At 51.2% G+C, this 18760-nt stretch overlaps 1 protein-coding gene across 5 annotated transcripts in view; it reads left to right on the plus strand.

The window, feature by feature from the left end:
- Window positions 1-13401, plus strand: part of KIF1C (kinesin family member 1C) — a 22257-nt gene extending 8856 nt beyond the window's left edge. For all 5 annotated transcript variants that reach the window (XM_074320514.1, XM_074320512.1, XM_074320513.1 and 2 more), the window contains exons 17-23: window positions 4662-4741; window positions 5603-5697; window positions 8469-8552; window positions 8970-9156; window positions 9286-9358; window positions 10018-10629; window positions 12154-13401. In XM_074320514.1, the coding sequence (XP_074176615.1) occupies window positions 4662-4741; window positions 5603-5697; window positions 8469-8552; window positions 8970-9156; window positions 9286-9358; window positions 10018-10629; window positions 12154-12837 (1815 nt within the window). In that variant the 3' untranslated portion in view covers window positions 12838-13401. The remainder of the gene's footprint in view (window positions 1-4661; window positions 4742-5602; window positions 5698-8468; window positions 8553-8969; window positions 9157-9285; window positions 9359-10017; window positions 10630-12153) is intronic.
- Window positions 13402-18760: the final 5359 nt, after the last annotated feature.

Here is an 18760-nt window from a genome sequence, read left to right on the forward strand (position 1 = left end):
AGGTGAATGGAAACTGGTTTCCTGGAGAAGGTGGTTTTGAAAGTGGACCCTGAAAGATGGTTGGGATTTGGAGGTAGAGAGGAGCAGGGAGAATGTCAGGCTAAGCAAACACGGGGAAGTGTCGGGAGCAGAGCACACCAGCACCTGTCACGTGCCTGCTTTGTAGCGGGTGCTCAGTAAATCTTTGCTGAGAGGAAGGAAGGAAAGGCTAGAGGGAGGGAGGAAGCAGGACAAGAGTGATCAGGCTCAGCTGGAGGTAGGAATGGTATTCAAAGTCTTTAACAACCAGCACGGCACAGGGACAGACCAATCAGAACGGACGTGGGCTGTAGACAGCCAGCACAGTTGTACGGGCTGTGCATACTGACGAAGGGATCATATGGAGGCCAGTTTGAGTTAATCAGGAACTTCCTGGCCCACTGGAGAGCCAGCTATGCCTGTCTGGTGCACCTTATAAAGCACGATAGGATCAGGCACTAAGTCAGATACACTGTGCGTGGGGCAGACAGGGTCCTGGGGGCTGCCTGGGAGAGGTGGTGGGTTATTGGAAAGAGGCCCCTCCTGGTTTCATAAGGTCAGGGCTGACTAGGAGACTGGGCACGTAGGGATCGTTGAACAGGGATCTGAAAAGAGGAGAGGGGTTTGCTTTGCCTGGGCCAAAGCACAGTGAGGGAATGAGAGAGCTACTTGTGGGTGATGGAGGGTGGCAGGTCGAGCTGAGGGACCTGGTCTGCAGCTGGGTACCCAGGGCTTTGGGGTCCTTCTGAGGTCCCCGTCTTGGGGAGGGCTATGGATGGCTCTCAGCATGGCTTGCAGCTACCTTGGGATGCCTTGTACTGGAGGAACTTACACCACAGTTGCAGTGATGGAAAAAGGTAGAAAGGGGTGGAGAAATTGATGGATGGGTGTTTTTTTCTCTGGAGGTCTCCCACTGCACAGGGATGCCACCTACTGAAGTCCCAGGGACCAACTAGAGGGCGAGTTGTTTTGTTTTTGTAATTGTTCTTTTGACAGTGAAATGCACCACAGAGAACCTTCACATGGTGCTGTGAGCTGTTAAAGGTGAAAAAGAAGTTTCCTTCCTTCACACCCTCAGGTTTCGCTCTCAGAGGCAAGCCTTATTAGCAGTTCCTGATGTGTTCTTCTGGAGGTAGTGTATGCACACACTGTATGATTAGCCACGTGTGTATGCGCATGTACACACACACACACACACACACACGGCTTGTCTTTGGAATAGTAGTGGTTGCCTACTTTATACTTTACTTTGTCATATAACAGTATATTAAGATTCTGTCCATTCTTTTTCATCGTGTCAGAATATTCTCTAGATGTAGGATAACTTTTTAGTCTGCTATCTGTAGAACGAATTCCTAGAAGTGGTGATTTGTGGTTAAATGGTAGCCATGTAAAATTTTGACCTATTTTGTCATAGTGCCTCCAAAGATGATAACCATGTCATTTTGTACCCCCGGGAGCAACATACAAGGGAGCCCAGATTCCCTCACCCTCTTTAACGTTTTGATCTTTGCCAATCTGATTGGTTAAAAAGGTGTCTTAGGGTAGTTTATTTTTACTTTTGCATTTTCTCAAGGTAATGAGGATAAATATATTGTCTCCCCCGCCTTCTCCTGCCCCCCCCCTTCAAGCTGTTGTTTCTCAGTCTATATGTGTAGGACGCAGCTCCCTGGCCCATGCTGGTATTGTGAGCCTTGCGCTCCCCCCAGCTGAGGCAGTCGGTCGCTGGTTGTCGGTCGGTTGCTCACAGCAGCTCTCGCCGGCTGCTCACACTGGCTGCTGGCCACTCACGCTGGCCACCGGCCGCTCATGGCATTACACAGTAGCCCACGGCAGCTCACACCGAGCTCTGGCTGCTCATGGCAGCCCGGCTCCAGGGAAAGCCATTGTTCACAATCTTAGCTGTAGAGGGTGCAGTTTACTGGCCCATGTGGGAATCGAACTGGCGACCTCAGCATTAGAAGCATGGTGCCCCAATCACCTTAGCCACCGGGCCGGCCCAAAAAATATATTTTCATATGTTTAAAAGGCATGCGTGTTTCAGAAGGGAGAGGGGAAATGGGGACTCAGAAATGGGGAAGTGGGTTTGGTGGGGGTGGTTACAACCTGGGAATGGTTAGGTGGGTAACTGGCTTACCCACCTGCATGGAGAGGAGGGGAAAGCTTGAGCTGGGCTGGGTACTAAGAAAAGTCAGACTGGGTCAGGGGGCCTCATTGCCCAGGCAGGGGTCTGATAGGGTCACTGCCCAAGGCAGGGTGAAGCTAAGAGTTGTGGCGCTAACCATAAACTCCAGGTAATTGGGTCCTAGGGGAAAAGCTACAGTTGGTTTTGGAGAGAGCCACAAGCCTTAGGGAAAGTCCCCTCTTTCTGGGATCTCCACCACCAGGCCTAAGGACTTTTAAAATAGGTGATTTTCAAACATGGCTTGGAACTTCCTTCACAAGGGCTGGGAGAGGGTGGTGGGGGGGTGGGCAGGACCAGACTCTGCATCCTCTACCCCCAGCCTGGGCCTGAGCGGCTCCCTGCTTATCTGCTTGACGTATTAGGCTTCTAGGTAAGGTTTCATTTGAACAAAGGGTTCCAGGGCTGAACAAAGATTGAAAAGCACTGCCCTAAATCATGTCCCCTCTCCTTAGGGATAGATCGCTTTCTGCTCCCAGAGCCCTTCAGTGTTTGCCATTCCTGACATTGCAGTGTTGGGAGGAGCGTGATTGTCTCTTGGGAGAAGAGGAAGTGTGGCAGCAGTGATCGTTGGGGTGTCTGGGTGGAGGGGCAGACACATGGATACACCTCGTATCCACCATGGGCATGGACCTGGGATCATTGTTCAGGGGCCTGCCAAAGAAATACGGGACCCTGACTGCTGGCTGTTTACCTACAGCCTGTGCTTTCCTGCCCCTGTGCTGTTGTTCAAACTCCTTTCACCTGGAACACTTTCTTCTTCATGTCTCTGCCCTCATTGTCAAAGACCAGCTCCCATAGTTCTTCACTTTATTCATCTTTGTATGTGAGCCCCTCCCACAGGATGGTGGCACTCAACTCCTGGGAATAAATGAGTGAATGAACGAATGAGCTACGTCAGGGTGTGAAAAGATCAGAAATTCTACTATGACACATACGCTTCTCACTTGTAGTGGTCTTTCTGGACCAAGTCTTATCTCCCCAGCTTGACTCTGATTTCCTTACTGACTGGATAGCAGCGTCTGGGTTTCGAGTCATCTCTGTCCTGCCCAGCACCACATGGGAGAAAGTAAATCCTTATAGAATGGAGGCAGGGGATCTTGTGTTCAGTTGGAAGGCTTAGGAAAGCTTCGTGGAAGAAGTGGCGTTTGAGACAGACTGTGAGGGAAGTGAGTGATTTTAACAGGTGGGGATGGGGTGGGGCTGTGAGGGAGGCTGATCCAGGCGAGGGAACATGAGGAACAGCTCACGGGGGGGTTAGGGATGCAGGAGGTCTCGTGGAGTGAGTCTTAGTGGTCCACTGGGTGGGAGCACAGAAGGAGAGAAGGGGCCCCGGAAAGGGGTTTGGATAGGTGGACTGGGACCCTGACGTGGAGGAGGCCCAGGGATACCAGCATGAAAAGCAGGTTCAAGTCAGGTGGGCACGGCGTGCCAGCTGGAGAGGTCTATGTGGAGAAGCATGACACAGCCGTGGTGTGGTGTGAGTAGGAAGCCGGGAGACCCCTGGAGATGGCAGGATTCGGGCAGGCCTGTGGCAAGGTGGGCCGGCAGCAGGTGGTAGGGAGGGAGACTTCCCCAGGCTTGGCAGCAGTGGCATGAGGGGGGTGTAGAGGGAACAAAGTTTGCATGCTGCCCTGAGTTACATGCCTGGGGAGGGCGGGGTGTTACGAGAGAAACAGTAGTCAGGAAAAGGTGCTTTTGGGGCAGGAACGGGCTGGGTTTTCAGTGTGGAGCAGCACAGTGATCGGCCAGCTGTGTGGGTGCGTTTGGTCAGGTCAGGGAGGCCTCGACAGGGACAGCACCAGGCAGCTGCTGCCGTGACCCCGGCCCAAGGTGAAGCCGGCCTGGGGACTGGCACTGGCCGGGGAAGAGTGGGGAGTCTGCTTTGAGAAACGGGTGTGTTCTGTATGCTTTTGAATTGAACTGACACTGTAGTTTTTAATTATAATTGTAAAAGTAATCTGTGCTTCTAAGACATTGAAGCTGGAATAAAAGGTGGGAAGTACCAGTCCCCTAACCTAACTCCTCTTGTACTCTCCAAAAGTGGCAGGATACATTTTGAAGGAAGAAATGATGAGACTTGGGGACAGAGGGAAATACAGGGAAGGGAGAGGCGAGCGCAGGTGGATTCTAAGGTTTCCAGTCAGGGACAAGGATGCGTGGAGGTGCCTCTGAAGAAATGGGGCCTTGGGAAGGGCTGCTGACCGGGGAGAGGGTAAATGTGTGGGGGCAATTTGTAGGCCCCTTGTATGTGAGGAGAGGTGGGTCAGGCTATCCTGAAGTGCGACTGGGGTAGTGAGAGTAAGGAGGGGGGCAGTTCTCTGAGTGAGGGGACGGGGAGCAGTGACAGTGCTGGAACCTGGAGGCATGTCTGCTGAAGCTCCTTGCCCGCCTTCCCCTTTGTGTCCCCCTCTGGCGGGCTCTCATGATCCTTCCCCTGACCACCTTCCTCCCACCACAGACTCCCCACCTGGTAAACCTGAATGAAGACCCCCTGATGTCAGAATGTCTGCTCTACCACATCAAAGATGGCGTCACCAGGTAGTGTTCACTCAGTGGCCTGTGGGGCTGCCTCTCCTTTTGGTGTGTGGTTGTAGAGGGACGGCCACACTGGTAACTCCCTTTCCCAGTGACCTCACTGGTGACACCACAGCCCTGCTCGCTCTCAGGGCTTCCTGAGAAGGTGCTGAGCCTGGCTGCTCAGTGGCTGTCCTGCCCCTCTCACCACTTTGGTGTGGGTGAGACACCTCCTGGGACTAAACTGAGCCAGTGCTTGTGGGGATGGCTCCTGATGTACTGGGGCAGAGGAGTGGGTCAGAAACTTACACCACCGCGTTCTTAGCCCTTAGCACCACTGCCTTGGCCCCCCCTTGTGGGACACCTCTGGGCGGGGAGGGAAACATGTCCTGGGTCCCATATTGTTGAGGAGCAGTGACTACATGGCAGGTGGCTTCACTGGCTATTGCAAACGTATCTCTGGGCTTGATGCCTCTAAGGTCACCTCCTGGAGTGAAAGGGGTGAGGGTGCCTCTTCCTGTCCCACCACAGACATTTTAGCTGTCCTTCGTAGGAAGTGGGCTCTCAGAGGGATCAGCCCAAAGGATGGTGGGAGGCTTGCAGCAGAGGGCGCCCAGCCCGCTGCAGGTTCTCTTTTCTCCTCTGCTGGGTAACGCAGTGACTGAGGACGGGCTTTGGAGTTAGGCAGATCTGGGCGCAAATCCCAGCTCACCACTGCCGGGCTGCATGCCCTTGGGCAAGTTGCTTTACCTTCTGAGCCCCAGCTTCTTCATCTGTGAAATGGGAATAATTACACTTGGCTCACTGAGCTGGATGAACTTGTGTTCAGAAGGGGCTTGGCGAACGTCTGGCATGCACAGACTATGTCGGCCATTGCTTCCCCAGGGTTGGTCAGGTAGACGTGGACATCAAGCTGACCGGCCAGTTCATTCGGGAGCAACACTGTCTGTTCCGGAGCATCGCTCAGCAGGACGGAGAAGGTAATGGCTGAGGGAGTGAGAGTGGGGTGGTGAGAATCAGGCCCTACGTTCCACCCACATACTGAATCGGGCACTGGGTGTGCAGCCATGGAAGAGGAGATGTGTCCTCGCCCTCATGGGGACTTCGAGCTCGCAGTCAGTAGTGGGGGACTATCAAGAGCCTGGCTGTGTGCACCCACTCTGAGAATGCAGACTGCAGCCAGGGGCAGGGACTAGACAACACTGGTTCGCAGAGTGTGAGCTTTTGGTGAAGAGGAGATCCTGCCCTCTTCCTTGATTTTTTTAGCCTAAAATAGCACCCTGGCCATTTTTTATGAAAGATTGTGTTCCTTTCAGTGGGCTATCTGAATTTATCTCTGGAAAACCTGCTTATCTATCCAGCTATGACCGCAACGGTTCCTGGGAGTTAATTGGCCTATGTATCCCTCTGGTTCCAAAACTTTCTGAGATTTTTAGTCCTTATATGGCCAGAGCAGAAAAGGTTTTAGGAATCACAAGCCCTAAGGGTGAAGGTAGTAGCCTGTCTGACATCAACAAAACAATACACGTGATTCAGGGTGTATTTTGGGGTCACCATTTTGTGCTGGTTCAGTCATTTTTGAAAAATGGAATGGTTTGGGTTCAGTTAGGCCCAAGTGAAGTTGAGCTCTGGGACATGAGCGGGGCAGGGTGGCAGGAGATGTTACAAAGAGCTCTCTGTCGACTGGAGCCCATGCATTGTGCCTCACAAATCTGGAAGGATTGCCTAGCCTAACGCTTTCGAGGACACAGGAAAATAGGGCATGCAAGGTCAGCACATTTTTAAAAATAAGAAAAGGCACTATGGTGTGGCTTACAGTTCAGGTTTAAGACATGCCCGTTGGGCTTCAGTTGGTTCAGGGCCAGCAGGTTAATGCAGTCGTTCTGGTCTCGTTCAGGTCCCCAGTGGCAGCAGACGCTTCCGGCATTGTGGGCTGAAAGCTGTTGAATCAGTTCAGCCCAGTGAGTTACTGCCGAGTTCCTGTTCTGTGGTTACCTCAAGCCATGTGCTGGGGTGATAGCAGAATCCTCCAAGGGCAAAGGAGTGAGCCCACCCTCAGGAGCTGAGTGTATTTGGGGAGATAACAGACAGGCATAAAACTGTTGCATCACAGTAAAAGCAGCTGATGATTCTGTACCCCCGAGATTGGGAGCTCTCAAGGTTCAGTCCCTTTGGGCCTCTGTTCTTACAGCAGGTTTAAGACTTGACTAGAGACAGGCAGTGAGGAGGTGGGTACGAACCTGGAAGAACAGTTAGCATTGATCATCTGTGCTTATCATGTACTTTGTGCCTTTGCTTTTTCTCATGCAGCTCAGGTGAGGGAACTGAGGCTCTCAGAGGTTAGGGAATTTGACCAAGACCAACGGCTAGAAGATGGCAGAACTGGGTTTGAATGTAGCTCTGCTCTAGGCCGCCTCAGTACGGATTGCTGTGGGTTCATGGACGTGGACAAGGCTGCCCTGGCCAGCTGAAGCAAAATCATCTCCTCGCCTGGCCTGTCCCTTCCTGACTTTAGATTACCTCCTGATTTACTCGTTTATTGTCTCTTACCAGCTGGAAGTGAGTTCCTTAAGAGCAGGAATTTTGGGTTTTATTTTTGCTGTATTTGTATGACCTAAAATAGTGCCTGGCAGACAGTAGGGATACAGTATATTTGTGGAATGAATGAATGAATTTTGGGTGCCATTAATAGCCATGCCATCCTCTCCTCTGCCATCTTCTTTTGTTGCTCTTCTGGGACACAAGAGGATGCCTTAGCTCCTTTTTTCCTTTTCTCCATCGTTTCTGTCCCTTGAAATTTGAGGTTACCTTCAAGTATCCGCTCAGAAGTAATCACTTCCCCATAATCATTTCCAGTCCTCTGCCCCTAAGCTGAGTTCCTCTCTGCTTTTTTGTACTCCCCTAGGGTCAGTAGTCGCATCCAGCACTGCCCTATCTTACAATTCACTCTGGTTTCTCTATTGCTTATAATATAAATAAGAATTCACCGCTTGAGCTTTCAACCACTCTGTAAAGAAAGACTCCAATTTTATAGCTCACAAAAGTTGGGTGACTTGCTTAGTGTCCCTAAGCTAAGGAGCCTGGATCTTTGGGATCCAGGCTCCTTAGCTGTTGTCAGGGCTCCCTCCATGACAACAGGACACCGCTCCTTGAGGGCAGGAAGCTGCCTCATGCATCTTTGTGTCCCAGCAAGCAGCAGGCTTGGGGATTTGTACAGAAGACTCCTTGATAGATGTTTGAGTTGGGTTGACTTTATCTTGTCCTGTGAAGAAACTGATCTGTTGGCCATGGCTTGAGACGATTAGTCAGGTGGTATTTTGCAAGATGCATTAGACAAGTGGGCTGGGTGTATGCTGGAGGAATCCAGGTCAGGCCAGGGATAATATTAGTTGGAAAGGAAGGAATGGGCATCTGGAAGGCCGAAATGACAAGACCTGCTGACCAGTTGGCTATGAGAGACAGCCCCCTGATAATTACTGGTTTGTTAAGCTGCTGTGGGGAAGATGGTGGGGAGTGAGTACGGAACCCCTGCAGATGCACTTGGGAATTTTAGCTAGGGTTCTAACCCTTCTTCTGCTCTTCCTTTCCCTTACTGCCTGCCACCAGAGGGGCCATGGCACCCCCAACAGGTACTGGGAGGGTGGCATTGGGGTGCATGTATTTTTGGGGGAGGAAATGCAAGATGGGAATCTGACCATAACTCCCTTCCCCCCAGAGTCTAATGCTTTCCTTTCCTCTCTCCCTCCCTCAGTGGTGGTCACCCTGGAGCCTTGTGAAGGAGCCGAGACCTATGTCAATGGGAAACTAGTGACCGAGCCACTGGTGCTAAAGTCAGGTAGAGGATGTGTTACAAAATGAGGGTTCTGGACATGGCTGTGCATCGGAAGTGCCCAGGGCAGGGATTCTTGGGTGAATCTTAGGGCAACACCCAGAAATAAATAGGAAACAGCATGGGGAGATGAAGGAACTAGAAAGTGAAGATAAAGCAGTCAGGTTTTGGTTTCTCTTACTGCCCGGGGGAAACAGGAGGAGGATGCCAAGCTTCCCCAGTTCACTTTGGCTGTCAGGGACGGAGTGGTTCCTGTGTTCAGCTCGGGGAGGCTTGGCTTTGACTGCCCTCAGACGTAGGATCATAAGAGAGATGGTGTCAGGGCCCCTGGGACTTGTGGGCAAGAAGACCCTGTATGCCTTGGGTGTGGGGGTGAATTTGCTGCTATGGGTGAGTGAACCCACTTTTCCCTGCTATCTCCAGGGAATAGGATTGTGATGGGCAAGAACCACGTTTTCCGCTTCAATCATCCGGAGCAGGCACGGCTGGAACGGGAACGAGGGGTCCCCCCACCCCCAGGACCACCCTCTGAGCCCGTTGACTGGAACTTTGCCCAGAAGGAGCTGCTGGAGCAGCAAGGCATTGACATCAAGCTGGAGATGGAGAAGAGGTATGAGGGGAGGGTCTCGTGCCCTGCGGCCCTGACCGTCTCTCAGGCCCCAGCTCCCATTGCCAGACACCCCACTGAGGTGGCTCCAGAACCCCACACAGCTCTTCCTCCCTCCCTCCGCAACTCTAGGCTGCAGGATCTAGAGAATCAGTACCGGAAAGAAAAGGAGGAGGCTGATCTTCTGCTGGAGCAGCAGCGACTGGTGAGGGGTTGGCTGGAGGGCACAGTTGGGCGTGCAGAGGCCAGCGATGGGCTGCTGGGCATGTGAGCGCTAGGCCTGCCGTGCCGCAGCCCGACTCCGCTTTTGGTTCATGCTGTCTGAGCCCGAGTCGGGAGTGGACATGGGGACGGGTGGGGGTGGTGTTTAGGGGGAGACAGTGCTGAGAGAAATGTGACTCGGGGAGGACACTGTGCAGAGAACTAGGGTTCCTCCCAGTTGACCAGGGCTTCCTGGACTCCACTCGATCCTGGGGTACCTTTATGATTTTTACCATCGCTAAGCACCACCTGTACTATTATTTACTTAACGTGGTTCTTTACGTGGGCTTACTTTTAAATGTTAAACCTTATCCTGAGCAGTGATACACATGCATGAAATCTAGATTTGGTACAGTTACAGCTTGTACTTATCGGACATTCTCTCTGTGCCAGCCACTGTTCTCCACACTTAGCATCCATTAGCCCTCACGATGGCCTTGTGAGGGAGACGCTGTTGTCATTTCTGTGGCACAGACAAGCAGAGATGAAGCAGCTGTCTGAGGCTTTGTGGTTCTGATGGGTGTTTCTGGTGTTGTTAGGGCTCAAGGGCTTTGGGATGTTCTTAGCTCTTTTCCTGTTCTCTCTCTCTCTCTCTGGCCCCAGTATGCGGACTCTGACAGTGGGGACGACTCTGATAAGCGCTCCTGTGAAGAGAGCTGGCGGCTCATCTCCTCCTTGCGGGAGCAGCTGCCACCCACCACGGTCCAGACCATCGTCAAGCGCTGTGGCCTGCCCAGCAGTGGCAAGCGCAGGGCCCCGCGCAGGGTCTATCAGATCCCCCAGCGTCGGCGGCTGCAGGGCAAAGACCCCCGCTGGACCACGATGGCTGACCTGAAGATGCAGGCCGTGAAGGAGATCTGCTACGAGGTGGCCCTGGCCGACTTCCGCCATGGGCGGGCCGAGATTGAGGCCCTGGCTGCCCTCAAGATGCGGGAGCTGTGTCGCACCTATGGCAAGCCGGAGGGGCCCGGCGATGCCTGGAGGGCTGTGGCCCGGGATGTCTGGGACACCGTGGGAGAAGAGGAAGGCGGTGGCGGTGGCGGTGGCACTGAGGAGGGGGCCCGAGGGGCAGAGGTGGAGGACCTCCGGGCTCACATCGACAAGCTGACCGGGATTCTGCAGGAGGTGAAGCTGCAGAACAGCAGCAAGGACCGTGAGCTGCAGGCCCTGAGGGACCGCATGCTTCGCATGGAGAGGGTCATCCCCCTGGCCCAGGTAAGGGGGGCTGCCCGTCTCCCCCTCAGCTTTCCCCTTTCAGAATCTGAACCTCCCACTGCGGGGTCCAGCCGCCTTCCCCCCCTCCTTTCAGAAACGTGTTGACGTGTGTCAGCTCCTCTCTGTAGTTTGTGAGTTGCCTGCCGCAGTCACCAGGATGCTAACTCAGTGCAGATTCCTAGGCTCCTCCCCATACCTACTGAATCAGCATTTTTGAGTCTGCATTTCCGATAAGTACCCAGGTGTTTCTGAGGTACAGTAAACTGAAAACCACTGATACAAAGTGCACAGTTTTTAAGCTACCATCTGATGAATGTTCACGTACGTGTACGTTCTCATAGCCACCCCTCTCCATGGGTGAGCATTTATTTTGTGGTAGCCGCTGTGCTGGAGGCTTTTCCTGGGTCACCTTGTTTACTCTTCATAATAGCCCTGTTAGTGGCAGTGTTACCACCCCGTTTGCATGTATTCACTTAACTAATGCTTGAGTGCCTACTGCATACCAGGCATTGTGCTAGCTACCAGGGCTACACAACAGACAGAATTTCTGCCCTGTTCCAGCTCGCCTTCTAATGGGGCGGGGCGGGGGGGGGCGCACGGGGGTGACAGGCAGCCAGTCACAACAGCTCAGGTTACTGAAGGCTTACTTCCCTACATACAGCTCCTGCTCCTCTCCCCACGCTCTCCACTCCCGCCCTCTGGCTTCCTTGCTGTTTCTTGAACTTGCTGGGCACACTCCTGCCTTAAGGCCTTTGCGCCTCCTGTGCCCTCTGCCTAGAATGCCTTTCCCACGACAGCCCCATAGCTTGCCCTCACTTCCTTCAGGTGCTTCCTACAAGGTACCTTCTCCGTGAATCCCTGGCCATTCACTGCAGCCAGCCTCCGTTGGCCTCCTCCATCTGAATGCATGTAATTTATATAGACTATATAGTCTATATGCTTATATATAATGTAAATGATACATAGTAACAAATATATACACTTATATTTCACTTTTTATTGAAGTACAATGTATGGGCTATACTGTATGTTTTTCTTACTCGTTTATCAACTGTCCCACCCCACTAAAATGATGGCAGGTATTTTTCTTCCCTTTTCGTTGACCGCTACACCCCCAGGGCACATTATTTATTCAGCAGTATTTGCTGAGCGCCTACTGTGCACCAAGCAATGTTTTAAACACTTTACATGGTTTTAACTCATTTAATTGTGAGAACAATCCTATGCTGTTTTTGTTGTCATCATCTTACACGTGAGGAGACTGCGGCACAGAAAGGTTACAAGCCAAAGATCCGGGCCACACAGCTGTGAATTGGCAGACCAGGATTAAGCTCTGACGCCCTGGCTCTCGGGCCGGTGCTCCTAAACCACTATTCTAGCTCCCTTATCTCCAAGCCCCTCTGGGGACCCCTTGACATCCAGCTGCTCCAGGGCCTTCTGACTTCTCCCAAACCTGCTGTGCTCAGGACTCCGCTCGCCTCATGTCGCGTCTCCTTTTCTCTCACCCCTCTCCCACCCACCCAGGATCATGAGGATGAGAATGAAGACGCCAATGAAGCCGTCTGGACCACACATCCAGGGCCAGAGGCAGTAGAAGAGGAGGCCTCCAGTGACCGTGTGCCCTCAGCACGGCCCCCCTCGCCGCCCCTGTCAAGCTGGGAGCGGGTGTCTCGGTTGATGGAGGAAGACCCTGCCTTCCGCCGTGGCCGCCTTCGCTGGCTCAAGCAGGAGCAGTTGCGGCTGCAGGGACTGCAGGGCTCTGGGGGCCGGGGTGGGGGTCTACGCAGGCCCCCGGCGCGCTTCGTGCCCCCTCACGACTGCAAGCTGCGCTTCCCCTTCAAGAGCAACCCCCAGCACCGGGAGTCTTGGCCAGGGGTGGGCGGCGAGGAGGCCCCAGCTCCACCCCAGCCCCCTGAGGAGGTCACTCCCCCAGTGGCCACCCCTGCCCGCAGGCCCCCAAGCCCCCGAAGGTCCCACCGTCCCCGCAGGAACTCCCTGGACGGAGGGGGCCGATCCCGGGGAGGGGGTTCTGCACAGCCTGAACCCCAGCACTTCCAGCCTAAAAAGCACAACTATTATCCCCAGCAGCCCCAACCATACCCAGCCCAGCGGCCCCCAGGGCCCCGCTACCCCCCATACACTACTCCCCCTCGAATGAGACGGCAGCGCTCAGCCCCTGACCTCAAGGAGAGTGGAGCTACCGTGTGAGTCTCACATTCTGGGCAGAGAGGGCCTGGTGGGGCCCCTTGCTGAGACGAGAGGATGCCTGGGATGCTGCTTCCCCAGAAGCCCTGGGGCAGGAAGGCCCTAGAGATGACAGAGAAGGTCCGAGTAGGTGCTAGGTGACTTGGGGATGATGGGCCGGAGGCTGAAGGAAGGAAGAGGGCACGGAGTTGCCAGGAGCAAACCAAAGTGAAGGAAGAGCAATGGGAAGCTGCCTTGGGGCCACCCCTTGCAGGAGGGGTGTCCCACAAATGCTGCTATGGGTGGGGTGGGGGCTGGGGTGCTGCGTAGCCAGTGTTTGACTTTCTTTTCAAGTGGGGGCAGAGGGGAGAGAACCTAAGAGTGAGGTGAGTTCTCTTCCCCAGCCCCTGTCTGTCTGTCTGTCTGTCTGTGGTGGTTTCTATTTCCAGGGAGGTATGGCAAGATCATAAGTCATTCCCTTCCCCTCCCAGGCCTCCTGCTATATTTGGAGGACCTGCCTGGTTTCTGGTTTGGCTGGGGTCCCTTGAGGATGTGGGACCCTTCAATAAAGGATAGCAAACAGAGGGAGCTTATGGCTCGTTTGTTTGGTTTTGATTTCTAATGAAGATACAGAGTAAGATACACAGATCTTTAGTAAGCAGCTCTGACTTTTTACATAGGTATGCACCCATGCAGTCACCACCCAGATCAAGATACAAGAACATGTCCATCTTGGTTTCTTGAATTTTCAACATGAGGTCTCCTCCCTTCAGAGGGCATGACCCATTCTTAATTTCCCTTTTTTCACTTTTGCTTACCCAGTGTCTCCATTTCTGCCCTCAATAGCAGTTTCATTGTCCGGGACAAAGAAAAGAGGGAGGGACGAGAGGGGCGTAGAGGGAATACAGCCTTATGATGCCCAGCTGGCTATTCTAACAGGAAATGGAAGGGGTTAGGGGCAAGGAAGCCTTCTCCCAAGTCGCCAGTTTCCTCGGATTCTCTTCCATCTCGGATGTGTTCAGTGCATGTGTTGGTCAAACTGACTTGTACCTTCTGATTATTTTCATCCTGTTTGTGTTTCCTGCCTTTGGGCAAGATGCATGCAGTATTCCAAGCAGTATTTTGTCTTAAGACTTTTCAAGAAGGATGCTGCGTGCTTGTAATGTTCTGGCTTGGCGGAACGAGCCCATGGCACTGCCATACTGGAAAGGTTTTGCAGGTTAGACTATCCCCCTCTGCTTTCCCCATGTTAAACTCCAGAGTCCCCCCACCCCACATGGTTTCCTGCTGTTCTCAGGAAAACACTTCCACCCACTTGAAAATTTGAGCTGCTTCTATGCACCTTCCTGATGTCAGTCTTGAGATGCAAGCAGCCAAAACCACAGACATTATTCCAATTGTAGCCAAACCACAGCTCTGGGCGAGGGTACCATTAGGGTTACTTTTGGTTTCTGCTCCCTGATGCTGGCTACCTTTATTTTGGCACCTTTGACAGCCAGGTCTTCAGGGACCTGTTGACACTGACCCAAGATCTGGACGGTAATGAATAGTTGGGCGACAGTGTTTACTTGAGCAGTTTACAATCTGGTCAAGGAGACTAAATGTAAGCAAGAAGATCATAGAATAGGACGTTTTCTGCAGGTCAGAGCAAGCTGAGTGGTACAGACAGTGCCGTGGGAGTTAAGAGGGGAAAGATAGCTCATTAAAACAGTTGGGTTATTTTTCCCTGAAGACTGCCTTATGTAAATACCATTTTTACCCATTTCTCGCTTCCAAATCAGTCTTTAAAAGTGTGAAGTTTAGATTTTATTCAGAGAAGTGCCTACTAATCTCTATCTGTACGACACTAGCATGTCATCCTTAAAATAACCTTGTAAAGTAGGTCTCTTTTTGTCCATTTTTAAGATGGGAAGACTGAGGTTTGAGTAGATAAATGAGTTTCTCAACGTCACACCGTTCTTAAGGAGCAAAGTTAGGATTCCAACCCAAGTCAATTTGACAAGCCCAGACTCCACCTCACGCCTTTAGGAAACCAGATACCACCTTTTCTCCAGAAACCATGTTGCCTTCTCCTCACGTTAGGCCTTCTCAAGTATTTCATGAGTCTGCCTCTAGTGTCTGGTTTCCTCCAAAGTTGCCCTGTGAAGAGTGAGAGCTGCTATTTGTGGTCTTCCTCCAGCATCACGGGCAGCAGACACTAACAAGCTGCCAGTTTTCTTACTCAATTTGGACATGTCTACAATTTCACCCTTGGTTCCCTCAGAAATTCTGTTTGCTTTTCTTCATTTCTTTCGAGGCCTCTTTCCTTTTGTTAGTTATTCATTTGGGCTTTTTGTTCTTTCACCTGGAATTTTTACATCATGAGTACATTTGGGGATCCCAAGACTTTTTTTTAAACTTTTTTTTTTTGCATATACCTTTCTATAGTCCTAGCTTTTAATTTGGTTTGGTTTGAAATTGTTCTTATCCCTTTTAAAGATCTAACATCAGCAGCTACCTGGTGACATTTTGGTTCAGGTGGATTGTGGGTAGGTTCTACTTACCATCCCCAAAGACTCGCTGCCATTCCTGCTGAATCACAAACTCTGCTCTCATCTTCATTTAATTCCTTCATATGGAGTCTTTGAAACCCTGGGTGTACCGGGCCCTGCTTCCTGTACCAGTAGAATTTTAGAGACCACTCACCAAGTCAGGCCGGCTTGAAGTATCCCACTTAACCTAACTTGGCTCACAGCCTCTCCCTGTCACCCTAGTAGTCTTTGCTGCTTCATAAACATCTCTGGCTCCCCACCGAGGTGGGCTTAGTGATCACCTCTATCCAGGTCAAAGACCAGCAGCCTCTGCCTCGTTATACAAGTTCTCACCTCTACCACCCACTCTGTCCCTCTTGAAAGGCAAGAGGAGACCATGGCATCACCTGGATCTATGTCTCATCTAAAATTCTGGTCACCAGATGGGTGTTGTAGAGACTGCTGCTCTCAACCCTGAACAATTCCACAGTTGCAGGAGCTGAGGTTAACCTGCAATGTACCTGACAGCCTCTGCAATGAGGAGTCCCACCTCGACTCCCCCAGTTTCTTTCTTTCACTTTCCCCTCCCCCCCCACCCCGCCCCAGAGAAGGACTGTTTTTAGATACCTGGGAAGGCCTTGATCTGAGCTCTTAAAGCTCCTAGGCTGTAACTGGGTTCCTGCCTGATACCCCAGACACATGGACTGGCCTGAAAACTTTTTCATGCCTGACAAGCTGAGCTTTAAAAATTACCATGGAAACTTCTGGGCTTTCTCACAGAGCCTTCTCAGCTGCAGAGAGGAAGCTCTCCTTTCTTCAAGTTCAGGGCCGCATCCCCACCAGTTAGGGATGCAACCAACCTTTGGAACACATAATCTGGGTTCTAGCCTGGTCGCTGATTAGCTGTGTTGCTCTGGGTAAGTCACCCACTCTGGGCCTCAGTCTCCTCTGTATATAGGACCAAAACCCCAAGGAAGTTGTGAAGATTTAGTGAGATAATACATGTAAAGGGTCTAGCACAATAGGAGCTCAAGGTTGGTGCTTTGCCTTTTTCCCTGTTTGGAACTGTAAATGAATGAAGTCTTGGGAAAGAAGGGAGGTGCTGCAAAATGACAGGTCCCAAAAGATCTCAAAGCTCCTCTCCAGTTCAACCTTCCACCAAGTCTGGCACCCCCTACCTACCAAAAGTTCTTCCCCAAGCCCTGTTTATCCAGTATCGTCCGCAGGGAGGAAAAAATGTGCAGGTTCTCTCACTCGAGCTTTCGCTTGCGCGTTCACACAGCATGGAGAGGGTGGCCTGGCAAGTTAGTGAGTCTCTCAGAGGAAGGGCGGGGCGCACGCGCAGGAGGTTGGGCGTGGCGTGAGCGCCAGGCTCCAGCTTCCCTTTCCCGCGTGGCGGGAGCTGGCTGGGGTTGAGACTAGGATCTCGGGGCCAGAGGAGCCAGGCACGGGGTGGGATCCCTGCAGGCATTCCTTCTTCCTCCAGAGCCAGCTTTCATGTTCGTTTTCCAGAGGGACGAGCTGACTTCCTTCAGAGTTAGCTTTTCTTCCCCATCGTAGATGCTGTTGAATTCCAAAGAAAGGGAAGAGTGAGGACCTTCATTGAGCACCTTCTGCCATAGGGACAGTACAAGGGAAGTGGACCAACCTTAGGGGGAACGATGCCTCCGTATGAGAGGTTTTGGATTGGGGTTTGCTTTGTTCCAAGTTTAGCAAATACACAAAAGGAGAGGAAGAAAATTGAAATAATCCATATTTCTTCAGCCCAGAGTATCCATTAATACGTCCTGAAAATGTATCTTAAATGTTTGTTCAACAAGTATTTATTGAATTCCTATTAATAGTATGTGCCTAGCAGTGTTCGGTGGTGTGGGGACTACAGAGGGAAGAGAATCATGATTTGGAAACAGTGTTTTCAGAAATCTGCAAACGAGCGCATGTTAATGTCTTGAGGGCAAATCCCATAGCAAAAGCCAGAGAGAGAATCACTTTACTAAGAAAGTTTTCAGAAAAGAAAACCCACAGAAGAGAGAAGCTGGGCCGGCCTGATGGCTCAGGTGGTTGGAGAATCCGGCTCCTAATGCCAAGGTCACGGGTTGGATTCCCACATGGGCCAGTGAGCTGCGCCCTCTACAGCTAAGATTGTGAACAACCACCTGAGCCACCGGGCCGGCCCACTGTAGGGTTTTTATTTGACTTTTAATCACAAAATAATGCATGTTAATTAGCACAAAATTGTAAACACTGCCAGAATGTTAATACTCATGAGGAAAATGAAGCCCAGGAAAGCTAAATGACTTTCTTTGAATCCAGGAGGGTAGAACTGGAACCAGACCCTGGATCTCAGATTTCCAGGCTGGTACTGTTTCTGTTGTATCATAACAGACAAATGTGGCTCAGACTTTAAATGAAATTCTGACTTTATCGAATTTCAGAGAATTCACCCTGGAGGGAAAAAGTCTATAAATTTAATAACAGCTGGCATTCTCAGATAATAATTAGATCTTGGACAATTCTTACTGAGGAGATAGCCTATAGATGTAATGAATAGCCTTTGGCTATATCATAACTTTTAGTAGATGGCAGAATTTATACTGGCAACGGGCTAAATACATTTCATAAATATGGCAGAAAGTCAGATGAGTTCTTTGTTAAATTCTAGGGAATTCATACTTGAATTAGCTCCTGTGAATGTTTACAAGTTCCACACAACCAGGCGGGTGACTGTGTCACTGCTGTGATTGAAGGAACACCAGTTTGCTTTCTGTGGGATTCAGAATTTCTTAATCCGTGCTTCATTCCCCAAATGGACAGACATGGCACTGTGAGACCAGAACCCAGCTAGAGGCCCTTACTATAGACTATGTGGTAGGGGAAAGAAGGCCTTTGAAAATACCCTTTCAAGAAGATTGTAGACAGACAGAAGACTCAGAGTCAAACTTTTCAGGGGAAATGATTAAGTGCTGTAAGATAGAATTCTCAATTTGGTTGTGCATCAGAATGACACGAGAAGCTTCTTAGAAATAAAACCTCCCAGGCCCAAACTCACTGTCTCTCTCCTCTTTCAAATCCTGTGGTTCCCAGGACACTTGGAATGACAGCCGACGAGTCTCCCTACCATGGCCCACTGGGCCCACGGGATCCAGTTCGCACATTCTATCTCCGAGATTCTAAGCACTTTCCTTCCCAATCTTTGCATGACAGTCTCATATCATGTAGGTCTCAACTTCTAATAGATTTCATCTTCTCAGAACCTTTCTTCCTCTTCCTCGACTTCTCCATCAGTGTTACCCACCTCTCTATTTGAAGTAATATTTTGTACTTCAACCTGCCACCGTTTTTGTATGGCCTTCGAGCTGAGAATAGTTTTTACATTTTTAAATGGTTGGAAAAAATGACAAGAAGAGTCGTATTTCATGATACATGAAATTTACATG

This window comes from Rhinolophus sinicus, linkage group LG15, assembly GCF_036562045.2.
Source record: "Rhinolophus sinicus isolate RSC01 linkage group LG15, ASM3656204v1, whole genome shotgun sequence".
In the NCBI taxonomy this organism is placed as follows: Eukaryota; Metazoa; Chordata; class Mammalia; order Chiroptera; family Rhinolophidae; genus Rhinolophus; species Rhinolophus sinicus.